The sequence below is a fragment of the Lithobates pipiens genome, unplaced genomic scaffold (assembly GCF_037356315.1).
Source record: "Lithobates pipiens isolate NorthernLeopardFrog02 unplaced genomic scaffold, aLitPip1_a1.2 Scaffold_8, whole genome shotgun sequence".
In the NCBI taxonomy this organism is placed as follows: Eukaryota; Metazoa; Chordata; class Amphibia; order Anura; family Ranidae; genus Lithobates; species Lithobates pipiens.
Window position 1 is genome coordinate 508887111 of NW_027507903.1, and position 13501 is coordinate 508900611.

At 45.7% G+C, this 13501-nt stretch overlaps 1 protein-coding gene across 2 annotated transcripts in view; it reads right to left on the reverse strand.

Moving 5' to 3' along the window:
- The window catches only part of ATXN10 (ataxin 10), a 182399-nt gene that overhangs the window by 56076 nt on the left and 112822 nt on the right, over nt 1-13501 (reverse strand). For both annotated transcript variants that reach the window (XM_077469350.1, XM_077469351.1), the window contains exons 6-8: nt 3204-3284; nt 1431-1596; nt 1239-1347 (exon numbers count right to left, since the gene is read on the reverse strand). In XM_077469350.1, the coding sequence (XP_077325476.1) occupies nt 1239-1347; nt 1431-1596; nt 3204-3284 (356 nt within the window). The remainder of the gene's footprint in view (nt 1-1238; nt 1348-1430; nt 1597-3203; nt 3285-13501) is intronic.

Genomic DNA, 13501 nt, shown 5'->3' on the forward strand with positions numbered 1-13501 from the left:
AGTTCGAGACAGCGCCTGTAGGGTCTGTCCTCATAGCAAGTAGCTTGCTATGGGGGCAGATGAAGAAGAGAAGAGAACCTGGGTGGGGGTCACCAGAAGAGAAGGTTTCGGAGCCGCTATGTGCAATACCCCCCTTGTCTTCATCATATCCCCCTGATGAAGCCATGTGACCCTGTGGCATAATGTGTAGGGGAGGGGCTGGAAGACATCACGACTCTCTGTAAACCAGATAGCGTGGCACCTATACCCTCAGGAAAGCTGATTGCTGCTGGATACATTGTATATGCTGTTACAATTTGGTGCGCTTCAGCACTTGTCAAATGTGAGCATATGTCTGGAAGTTTTTTTTTTTTTTAATAAACAATAGTTTTAAAGCACTATGTATGGTGGTATCTCTTTTAGGGGTGCACCGAATGGAAATTTTGGTGCCGAAACCGAAACTAAAGGATGCACTAGGCCAAAACTGTAACCGAAAATTACTGTTTTAAAAAAATATTTTTATATATAAAATTATATTATAAACTTTTTAATTAATGTCATCAATTTAAATTGAATTTATTGTTGGCCATTATCGGCACCTTTAGTGCAAGAAAAATGCAGTCTGCAGTCTCTAACCATCTCTTGTATCATGTCCTCAGTCTCTAACCATCTCTTATATCATTGGCACAGAGTGGTGGATTAAGGTGTCCGTTTATGAAGCGGTGAAAATTTTTCACTGCTCCATTCTCCAGCATTCAGAGGAGATCGTTCTCCTCTGGATGCCAGTTTATCAATCGGTGTAGATCGCTTCTCCTTTGGAGGAGTGACGCGATCTACAAACACTTCGAACAGTGGAGAACGGCCCCTGATACTAGAATCACATGAGACTTCACAAGATTACAGTACCAGAAATTGCCTGAAACACAGAGGTCCGTTTATTAAGCAGTGATAAATTATCACACAGACATTCCTGGAGGAGACCGCCCACCTAGTTAACAAAATATCTTCCCCCCCCCCCCCCCCCCACACACACACACTAGACGTGGCAGGGGGACATGGTAGTGGCTTGGGGGATCTGAACAAGGAAGGAGGAAGTCAAAAATCTTCCACCTCTGAGCTGGTGAATCGATGAGTGTGAATTCTGACACAGATCGCCAGTGAAGTGCCGAGATCCCAGCTTCATAAACTGGCCGTTTCTGTGTCAGTCAATCACAGATTCTCAGTGTGTGGAGATAATTTCATGCATTATATTTACATACCGACAACTGTGTCCAGTAACCCCGGGGAGCTCTGTAAACAGGTAAGGTGTTCACTGTCCGAGGTCATTTCACATAGGATATCCAGGAGTCTGACTACAACAACACCTTCCTGCAGAGACAGAATCATGAACTACGATCTGAGCACAGAAATAAGAAGGCAGATGTTAACAAATACTACAATAACTGCCTTACCTGCTCATCACAGTGTGTGGGGCCAGCCAGTTTCAGCACAGCTTTGCACTGACTTTGGAAGCATTCAGAGAGGAACTCCGCTATTTTCTGCAAGATGGCCAACTCTTCCACACTAAGCAGACTCTTGTCACTCACCTTTGCCATTATCAGCTCTATAAGGACAACCCTACAAAAAAAGACAATTAGGTATTATATCATTAACGTTGTGGTTAGTGGATAAGGCACCCTACATTGGTTATTTGGGAAAAAGGACCACTGTTTCTCAACCTTTTTTAAGGCACCTTTTACAATTCTGCACAATCTCGAGGCACCCCATTCTAAATTGTAAAAAACAAAATTAATAATTTTAAATAATGAAGAAACACCCATAAGCGTAGGACACCCAACATTTGCAGTGATTTGTTCTTCCAAAGGAAACACCTTTGCACACTGGTACTGACTAGTATTCCAATGTTTCTCTTCTTCAGTTTCTCTCCTTCACTCAGCTAATGTGACCCCAGTGCTGATGGAGAGGGGCAGGGCAGGGGCAAACAATGCCCTCCTTATTAACTGATTATGTCATTGGTTGTTAGGACACGGGCGGCTAAAATATGTAATGATGCACAATGAAAACCTGTGGCTTTATATAAGGAAAAGGCAGGCTTGATCCACCTGCTGACTTGTATTCAATTTTGGGGCAGTTTCTAGGCATTTTGCCAACACACCGCGTTGGCAAAACCTAGTTCAATGGAACCCTGCTTGATAAAGGATACACTAAAGGGTCCAGTCTAAAGTTTTTCTGGGAAATATTGCATTTCTCCTTGAAGACTTTACATCATTGATAACAGGATGCACTGTAAACATTCTCCAAAGATGGATGGCGTTTTCTGTGTGTTAGTATTATTCCTGCTAATACCATTGTTACAGTTCATCACTGTATTAATGTACATTTTATCTGAGGTTTACACTTTGGTTTAGATTCAGGTGGCTTAATGCTGATCATATATCTGGAAATGTGCAAACTGCTGCAGTGATTAAAAGCAATTTAACACACAAAGGCAACCTACCATTAATGAAGTTAATCAATAATTTAATCATGTTCATGGACTAAAATACCGGTAAGTTGGATATTAAAAGAATAATTTCGATAGGATAGAAACAAAACAAAAATAGGAACAAAGTCAAGTAATTTGTAATAGCAACTGGATAGTCCACCAAGGTTTTTTCAAATATAATTTCCAGTGGTCAGTTGAAATTAGTGGAATATTTATTAATTCTTTACTTTTTTGATAGGAGAATCCAAATATAATTTCATTGAATATTCACATGTATGGCAAAATTAAGTTTAGGTGCTATATCAGCCCCACAATAGCCTATAAGCTAGCTACTGTGATCTAAAACAATGCTCACAGATCAAAGTGTTCAGATGAATGAGCACAAAGCTAAAAGTTTGATTTTGGGAGCTCTGTATCTTACAAAAGAAGTGTAGTTCCCTGTATATTGGACTTCACTCTGTATTTACAGTAGCTATTGGGCTAGAGTTGCCTTTTAAATCGGCTAAGTCTCACACGCAGCAATGGCGCCAACCTGGATCCTGTAATCTCACATAAAGCAATGCCAGTTTGTGGCCAACATGTAATGTTTAGCAACCAGTTTAAAACCATTACAGGCACGGAAGCGTGTACTTAGGGAACTTGTGCCAATTCTCAAACCACAATTTTGAAATGAAGGCAAACAGGGTGCACATTGTGGTGGGATACATGCATCATGTTACACTGGTTTGCATGGCGTTACCTGTCAGAGTGGCTCAGACTGGCATAAATCTGTTTCAGCAGCTCTGGGTACCTCAGGAAGCGGTCCATAACAATCAGCTGCCTGCAAGAAAAACAAAATTATTGACATTTAAGAATAATGTCATTCGGGGTAAAGATCGCAAACACACATAAGAGCTAGTCCACCCAAAAACGGATATTTCAGCAATTACCAGATGCTTAAAGGCATGGAAAAAATCAAGTTAGACTTACCAGTAACTTGTTTTCCAGGAGTCTTTTAGGACAGCACCTGAGAGACTGGCTTCACCCACTTGTCAGGAAACACACCCCCACCAAACTCTTAAAAGGAGGCTCCTTCCCACATATTGTAAGTAGTAGTAGTAGTAGTAGTAGTAGTAGTAGTAGTAGTAGTAGTAGTAGAGAACCTCCGACCCAAGATGGAACACATAAACAGAATATGGTTAGTCACAGCATAATAATCAAACAATAAGGGTGGGTTGCTGCTGTCCTGAAAGACTCTTGGAAAACAAGTTACCGGTAAGTCTAACTTGATTTTTACCGTAAAGTCTTTCAGGACAGCACCTGAGGGGATAATAGAGACTTACCCACTAGGGAGGGACCAGAGCCTGCAAGACCTTTCTGCCAAAAGCCTGATGACTTGCTGACAGAAGATCCAGTCTGTAATGACGGACAAACGTTAGGTAACTTGACCACGTTGCCGCCTTAAAAATTTGATCTGGGGTGGCACCAGCTATTTCTGCCCATGTAGTGGCCTGAGCCCTGGTATAATGTGTTTTAATACCCAGCGGGGGAGATAGCCCTGACTGGGTGTAGGCTGCCAGAATAGCAGATTTAAGTCACCTAGCTGTTGACCCCTTTGATACTTGGTGGCCCTTCTTTTTTCCAGAAAAAAAGTATAAAAAGAGTCAGAAGACTGAAAATTCTTTGTTATTTCGAGATAATGTAATAAAGTTCTTCTTACATCCAAATTGTGGAATTGGCTTTCTTTTTCCCCTGAAGGGTTTAAACAAAAGGTTGGTAGGATAATCTCCTGTGACCTGTTGTAAGCTGACACTACCTTTGGCAAAAACCCCAGATCTGTTTTGATTATATATATGGGTGAGTGCAGCGCTAATGAACTAAGCGCATGACAAATTTTTAAAATATTCAAGTGAAAAGAATAAGTGTAAAAAGGGAAAACTAAAGGAGAGTTCCATTATAAAAACATCATAACAAATTATCCAAATAAATAACATAATAAATTATCCAGCTGTTTTGGGTATAATCCTATCCGTGTAGATGGATAAAAAGGGTTATTTAACCACTTTCAGACCGGACCATTTTGCTGGTCAATGACCAGAGGTCTTTTTACAATTTGGCACTGCGCTGCTTTAACTGGTAATTGCGCGGTCATGCAAGGGCGTAAATTTTTGATTTCACTTCTCACTACCTATTACAGTTTTGAAGGCCATAAAATGCCAAGATGGCACAAAACCCCCACAAATGACCCCATTTTAGAAAGTAGACACCCCAAGCTATTTGCTGAGAGGCATGTTGAGTCCATGGAATATTTTATATTTTGCCACAAGTTGCGGGAAAATTACAAACTTTTTTATTTTATTTATTTTTTTCACAAAGTTGCCACTAAATGATATATTGCTCACGCATGCCATGGGCATATGTGAAATGACACCCCAAAATAAATTCTGCTGCTTCTCCTGAGTATGGGGATACCACATATGTGGGACTTTTTGGGAGCCTAGCCGCGTACGGGGCCCCGAAAACCAAGCACCGCCTTCAGGCTTTCTAAGGGCGTTACAGTTTTGAAGGCCATAAAATGCCAAGATGGCACAAACCCCCCCCCCAAATGACCCCATTTTGGAAAGTAGACACCCCTAAATTTAGGGGTACACTAGTGAGACTAGGTAATAAATGGCGGGTGCCCTGAAACTATAAAAAAATAACTAACCAACCAGCGTCACCTGTAACAGTTATATGGTGATCACTGGTGAAAGGGTTAACTAGGGGGCAATCAGGGGGCTTTATGCGGTAGTATATGGGGGTCCCTGGCGCTATAAAAAGCTGCGGCGAACCTAAATACCTACCTGTCTAACTAGCGTCACCTGTGACACTAATACAGCGATCAGAAAAATGATCGCTTATTAGGCTGGGTTCACACTGGAGCAATGCAGGAACGCCACGAATCCGCGGCGGGTTCCCGCATCGCATGCCTCCCGGCGGCAGTCCACACTGCCCTATGCGAACTGCTGGGAGTGTCAGTGAAATGTTAATGACACCCCCAGATCAGTTCGCATATCGCAGTGCGATCTGCAAACTCGGATCGCATAGTGTGAACACCCATGCGATCCGATTCTGCTGCGGACCAAAAAAAGGGTCCCGTGCGAGTTTGCGGCGGGTACGGCGGGTGCGACACGAATTCAGCCATACTATCTGTATGGCTGAACTCGAATCGCACAGAGATCGGATGTGATTTGCACTGCAGTGCGGTGCGAATCACATCCGTTCTCATAAACCGCTGCAATGTGAACCCAGCCTTAGTGACACTGGCGACGGGGGGTGATCACGGGGTTAAACCTTTATTGGGGGGGTTAGGGGGGTACCCTAGAGCTAAAGGGGGCTAACCCTAACTGCCCTAACAGTTATTACAGTCACAAATGACACCCGCCGGGTGATCAGGGGGTTAAACCTTTATTAGGTAATAAATGGCGGGTGCCCTGAAACTATAAAAAATAACTAACCAACCAGCGTCACCTGTAACAGTTATATGGTGATCACTGGTGAAAGGGTTAACTAGGGGGCAATCAGGGGGCTTTATGCGGTAGTATATGGGGGTCCCTGGCGCTATAAAAAGTTGCGGCGAACCTAAATACCTACCTGCCTAACTAGCGTCACCTGTGACACTAATACAGCGATCAGAAAAATGATCGCTTATTAGGCTGGGTTCACACTGGAGCGATGCGGGAACGCCACGAATCCGCGGCGGGTTCCCGCATCGCATGCCTCCCGGCGGCAGTTCACACTGCCCTATGCGAACTGCTGGGAGTGTCAGTGAAATGTTAATGACACTCCCATATCAGTTCGCATATCGCAGTGCGATCTGCAAACTCGGATCGCATGGTGTTAACACCCATGCGATCCGATTCTGCTGCGGACCAAAAAAAGGGTCCCATGCGAATTTGCGGCGGGTGCGGCGTGAATTCAGCCATACTATCTGTATGGCTGAACTCGAATCGCACAGAGATCGGATGTGATTTGCACTGCAGTGCGGTGCGAATCACATTCGTTCTCATAAACCGCTGCAATGTGAACCCAGCCTTAGTGACACTGGCGACGGGGGGTGATCACGGGGTTAAACCTTTATTGGGGGGGTTAGGGGGGTACATTAGAACTAAAGGGGGCTAACCCTAACTGCCCTAACAGTTATTACAGTCACAAATGACACCAATGCAAAAAAAAAAAAAAAAATGCAATTGGTGTCACTGTGACTGGGGGGGCAGGGGTAATTGGGGGGGTGATCGGGGGGTGAAGGGGGGGTGTGAGTCTGCCTGGCATGTTCTACTGTGTAGTGTCGTGTTGGTGCAACTCACCGATCCTCTCTCATCGGTGCCGGAACGAAAACTACCGACACGGAGGAGAGATTACATCACTTCCTCTCCTGTGTTTACATTACAGGAGAGGAAGTGATGTCACGGAGCATTTCTATTGGTCGGGAGCGATCGCGAGGGGGTGGCCATGAATGAATGGCCGCCCCCTCATCCCGGATCGCTCCCGAAGGAATACCGACAGCCGCAGGCACGGGGGGGGGGGGGGGGGCCCGATCGGGCCCCCCACCCGCGGGAAGGCAGGGACGTATATATACGCCCATATGCCTGCCCGTGCCATTCTGTCGACGTATATCGTCGTGCGGCGGTCGGCAAGTGGTTAAACGATAGGGCGTGCAGCTCACTAATTCTCCTTGCTGAAGTTATTGCAACTAAAAATAAAGTCTTAAGGGTTAGATTCTACGGCGATACTGCTTGTAGTGGTTCAAAAGGTTCCTTTGTGAGGGCTTGTAGGACCACTGATAGATCCAATTTGGGAAGTGCTTTGCTGGAGCTGGTCTGGATCTAGAAAGCGCCTTGAAAAGTCTTGTTACCAAGGGCTCAGAAGAGATTGGTCTCTCCAAAAAAACTCCCAACACGGCCACTTGCACTTTAAGTGTGCTGACTGAAAGGCCTTTATCTGCGCTATTTTGAAGGAATTCCAGAATTGACACCAAATTTTTTACCGTTCTGTTTGTCAAATGACACCAGGAGTTGTAGACCTTCCAATATTTAGCGTAAATCTTTCTGGTTACTGTTTTTATACCCGAAAGTAAAGTGGTTACTAAGGACTCTGACAGACCTTTGTCTCTTAACAACTGCTCCTCAGATACCAGGCGGTGAGGCCTAGACTGGCCACCTCCGGGTGATGTATTGGACCCTGCAGAAGTAAATCTTGACGTAGAGGCAGCTGCCAAGATGGTTTGACTGCCATCTGCAGAACAGTGGTAAACCATGCTCTTTTTGGCCAAAATGGAGTAATCAGAATTACGGACACCTTTTCCCTCTGTAGTTTCCTCAATACTAACGGGATTAGCTGGAACGGGGAAAAGGCGTAACCCAGATTAAAGTTCCAAGGCAGCGTCAAAACTGTAGTTTCTGTGAATGGAAAAGAAATTTGGGAGCTGCATGTTCTTCTGACACAAACAGGCCCACTTGTGGCTGGCCCCAGGCCCTGGTGATCATTGTGAAAAACTTGGATTCAAGCTCCATTCTGCCTCTTGAATCAATTTTCTGCTCAGAAAATCTGCCACTACGTTTAGAGTGCCTTTGAGGTGGACTGCTGATAAGGACAGCAAATGATTTTCCGCCCATCCTAGGATCCTTAAGGTTTTGCTTCTTGTGGCCCCCTGCTTGTCCAGGGGGCCACAAGATGCGCTCCCCATCCCCACATGCTGGCATCTGTCGTTACCACTTTTTCTATTGGGAAAGACCACAGTAAGCCTTTTGCTAGAAGTGCCCGATTTCTCCACCACCAAGGTGATTGCTTGACTTTGGTGGGAATTTTTACCTTTGCCTCCAGAGATTCTGTCCTGTGGTTCCATGCTCTCAGGGTGAAACTCTGAAGAGGTTTGAAATGTAACCTTGCACATTGAATGGCTGGCATGGTCAAGATTACGGTTCCTAGGGCTGGCATAACCCACCTGACTGATGATTCCTGATTTGTCTGCAGCAGAGCTATGACATTTTGGACTTTGATTTTTTTCTCTCTCTCTTCTGGGAGAAAAACTCTCTGCTCCACTGAACTGATTTGATACAGCAGAAATTGTACTTCTTGAGCCAGATTGAAGTTTGACTTCTGAATCTTCACAATACAACCCATGGCTTCTAAATGACTGCGGCTTTTCCAAGGTCTTCCAACAATTTCTCCCTGGAAGAGTCAAAGAAGAGCAGGGGTCATCCCGGTATGGGATTACGGCGATCCCCTGCAGGCAGAGAGGTGCGAGAGCTTCTGCCATCACCTTTGTAAATACTCGTGGGGCAGAGGAAAGGCCAAAGGGGAGGGGCCTTGAATTGTAGGTGCAGCACCTCGTTCCCCATGTTTATTGCCATCCTTAGGAATCTCTGAGATTGAGGAGCTATAGGGATCTGCTGATGGGCATCTCGAAGGTCGATCGATGCCATGAAGCACTCTTTTGTCAATAGGTTTCTGACAGTGAAGTGGATTCCATATGAAACCTCTTGTGTAGGACCGATCTGTTTAGCGGCTTCAAGCTCAGGATTAATCGAAAACTTCCGTATGGCTTTTTTTATCAGGAATATATGAGAATAGAATCCCGGATAATGCTCCCCTCGTGGAACAGCCCCCTGATTTATCAGATCCTTTAACAGGTTCTTCATAGCTAGGGCCTTTGTTGCATCTCTTGCAAGGTTTGTTATAAAGTACCTTTCTGGGGGAGTGAACACAAAAATTCTATTTTGTAACCTTGGGCCAGCATGCACAGAATATACTGGTTTTCTGTCATGCTTGCCCAATAGGGGAGAAAACTTTGAAGTCTTCCCCCCACTTGTAACTGGCTGTCATTGCGTCTTGCTGGTTGATGCAGCATGGAAAAGGACATTTCCTTTGCCCTTTCCCCTCTGCCCTGACCAATTTTTATTTTTCTCTTGAGGTTTGTTTTGTTCCTGAGCCCTTTGAGGACGAAAAAAAAAAATGTTTGACTGGCCGTTTCGATTTCTTTTTATCTCCAGTTCTGTCAAGAACTGAATCCAAATTGGGGCCAAAGAATAAATCCCCTAGGAATGGGACCCCGCATAGTTTGACAGATGCAATCAAATCGCTGCACGCAGGAGTCTCTTCCTTCACTAAAGAGTCAATGCATGCTTGACATAGTGTCCAGCCTTCAGGTAACTTTATTTTGCATGAAGGGCATTTCTTTTTAATCCCCTGGTCAGAGCTCTTGGCCTGCCGTGAGAAGGGGAAAAAAAAAACAAAAAAAAACATCCAATTGAGTCAGCCTGCCTTTAAGATGCTCACCACAGGTGCATAGTGAGAACAAACAGAAGCCTCATGTGCCCAGACTGGCCATGCCACCAGGGTGAATTACACTCAAAACCCCAATAGAGAAATAGAGAGAAGAGAGAGCTAGAGAGAGACCCCACAATAAAATAGAGCAGAACACCCATCCCGAGTCCATGATGGTGCTGCAGCACTATGCTTGTGGCAAGAAACCGGAAATATAGTCACCAGACCTATTCCATCCCTACTCCCCCTGTGCTTTCCAGTGGAAAGGACACCCTCTTGTGCCTGCTCATAGGATGCCACCCCACTTCTGGGTACCTCACTTCCGGCGGATGCAGTCCTCTGACTGCCCTTCCCAAGATGGCAGTGGTGTCAGAGAAAAAAAAAAAAAAACACGGCCAGACTCAGGAAAAAAAAAAAAAAAAAAAAAAGTGTGCCCACTGCCCTCCACCACCACTGGGAGCGGTGACCCCTGGAGCAGTCCTGGCTCTACCCGAGCACTAACGAGGGAGAAGGCGTCCATCCACAGATTCTGCCAAATTCTGTGGGAATGGGAGGAACTGGCTGAGGCAAGTGGAAATAAATAGTGGAGCAGGGAGCCTGGCCTCTCAGGACAGCACCTAGAGAGATCCTAACTCCCCACTATGTGTTCCTTCCGCAGGAAACACAAAAACTGACGATATGTGGGAAGGAGCCCCCTGTTAAGAGTTTGGTGGGGGTGTGTTTCCTGACAAGTGGGTGGAGCCACTCTCTCAGGTGCTATCCTGAAAGACGTTAAGGAAAATATTCCTACTGCCACCTTGTGTTTTTATCCTACATTTGATGTCCATTAATTAATGTAGTTTTATGGTGTAATTTGTTGTTCTGTAGTAGAATAAATCTTCACATTCCTATATCAGCAGTTTCAGTTTGTGTTGAAATATGAGGCATGCAGCAGGGAACTGAACGGGTTAATGCATGACCTCTATAGTGGAAGACCTGACACTTCCTGTAAAGAAACTACAGTCTCTGGGTCTCTCAGACTAGCACTGGTGCAAGTGAGTACTACGCAGTAATTAGATCTGACGGACAGAAGCAGACAAAGCATTTACAGACATACGGAGAGAGTTCACTTAATTTTATGTGTTTCAACACCTTAGGACTGCTACAATTGTGGTGCAACAAAAAGGGGGGTGACAAGGCATGCGCTGGATTCTGTGGCCCAGAACAGGAAATTGTCTTGTCTGCTTGGTGCATAGGGACAAGCAAGCTGAAGTAATGCATGGACATAGGGGGATTGATCAACCATAGCACTATAAACTTCAGCCACAACATGTGATCTCATCATTACAAACCAAGGCCAATAACACAGGGAATAGAACTACACTAATACCTAGTTAAAACAATGAAAACATTTGAAATTTGGCAATGCCTTTAAGGCTGGATTCACACCTATGCATTTATTTTCTTATTTTTTTTACAAATAACGAGGTGTTTTTTTTGAGAAGAGTAGGCAGTTTACAGAGTATACATTGTATACATCGTCAAGGCTGTAAGCAATACGCGTTCATCCAATCGGATTTAGAGAGGTGTTACAATTACACACTATTTAGTAGCACGTAATAGTACAATACATAAATTGAGATGATAAACATATGAGCATAGCGTATTTAGTGGCTGGATCCGCTGGTGGGGGGGCCCCCAGATATAGGTCCCCCACCCTATGTGAATGAGTATTGGGGTACCATGTACCCCTACCCATTCACCTGGTGAAAAAAAAATCAAATAAAACACACAAGGGTTAAAAATTGTTTATTGCACAGCTCTGGTGGTCTTCCGTCTTGGGGGGTCTTCTCGCCGCCGCCCCCCCCGTCTTCCAACTTCGGGGGTCTTGTCCCCCTCTTCGGTTCTTCTTGCTGGGCCACCGCTTTCTTCCTTTAGCTCTTACTAGCGGAGGCCCGGTCTTCCATCGCCGCCACCCCTTCTTCCGACTTCGGGGGTCTTGTCCCCCTCTTCGGTTCTTCTTGCCAGGCCATCGCTTTCTTCCTTTAGCTCTTTTACTAGCAGTGGCCCATTCTTCTGCTGCCGCGGCCCCTTCCGACTTCGGGGGTCTTGTCCCCCTCTTCGGTTCCTCTTGCCGGGCCACCGCTTCTTCTTCCAGCTCTTTTACTAGCGGTGGCCCGGTCTTCTGCTGCCGCTTCTGCTGCTGGTGGCCCAGTCTTCTGCTGAGCGAATTATTGTAATTCCAAGATATTTTATAGAGCTAACTCTAAGGAGTGGGGAGGAGGCCTGAAGCGCAGTGGGGGCGCCCACGTCTATGGGGAGGATCTGGGATTTGTTCCAATTAATTCTCAAGCCTGAGTAGTTACCAAAGGTTTGAATGGTCTCAAGGGCTAGCTGTAGGGATGGGCCTGTGTCAGCTAAGTATATCAGCATGTTGTCTGCATATAGACTGACTTTCTCTTCCAAATCTTCACATTACAGGCCCCGAATGTCTGAGTTTGTTCTAAGGGCAGAAGCGAGGGGTTCCACAGCAAGGGCGTCAGAGGACACCCCTGGTGGGTACCCCTTGAGAGAGGAAAGGGGTCAGATATTCTCACGTTAACCAAGATCCTGGCACAAGGGTGCCGATACAAGAGACAGATCCACTTAATAAAACAGGGTCCGAATCCAAATAGAGTCAGGCATTCCCATAATTATCCCCACTCAACTGAGTCGAACGCCTTGGCAGCGTCTAGGGACACCACAGCTCTGGAGCCTATCTGGTCATGTCTAGCCTGTATGTTCAAATGGAGCCTTCGTAAATTGTAAGCCGTGTTTTTGGCTGGCATGAACCTCGTTTGGTTTGGGTGAATTAATGTAAGGATCACAGTAATCAGACGTATCGCCAAAACCTTGGCCAGGATCTTAATATCTAGTTGGAGCAGGGATATTGGGCGGTATGATGCGGGGAGTTCTGGGTTCTTACCAGGTTTGGGAATGAGTACAATGTAGGCTTCACTCATAGAAGGGGGTAGGGATCCAGATTTGAATATGTATGAGAATAGTTAATGTAGTCTGGGGGCTAGGGTGTCAGCGTAAGTGGTGTAAAATTTGAGGGGAAAGCCATCCGAGCCAAGTGCTTTAGATGGGTTAAGAAGGGACATTTTCTTCAGTATCTCGTCCTTAGTGACAGGGGCCTCTAACAGTTCAACCTGGGGAGTGTGAGCGTGGGCAGGTCTACTCCGTTCAAGAGTGTAGCAATCTCCTCCCCAGGCTTATTGACAGCAGAGGAGTACAGAGATGCGAAGAATGACCGGAACACCCCAGCCACTTCATCGGGTTCAGTAACCAAGGCCCCGTCAGAAGTGCGAAGGGAGACCACTGTTGGAAGCTTGTGGTCCAAGTGGGCCAGGTATGCTAAGAGGTGTCCCGCCCGCTCTCCGCTGTATCATCTCTGTTTGTTATATCTTCCTCTCTGCCTTTTCAAAGTAAAGAGTATTCACCACCCTTGACTGTAGTTTCAACTGATCTGTTGTGGAGGGGGAGGGGTTGTTGGTAAACTCACGCTCTGCGGTCTCTAATGCTTGTTCTACCTGCCTGACCACCCGGGATGAGGTTTTCCGGTATCTAGAGATATGTTGGGATAGGTACATACGAGCGTGGGACTTAAGAGTCCCAGACCATCTCAGGTGATGCGGTACCTCCATTGGTCCGGAAGTAGAACTCCCACTCATTACTGGCCTCCTCTAGACCCGGGACCACCGCCAACCAAAAGGGGTTAAGCCTCCAGGTGTA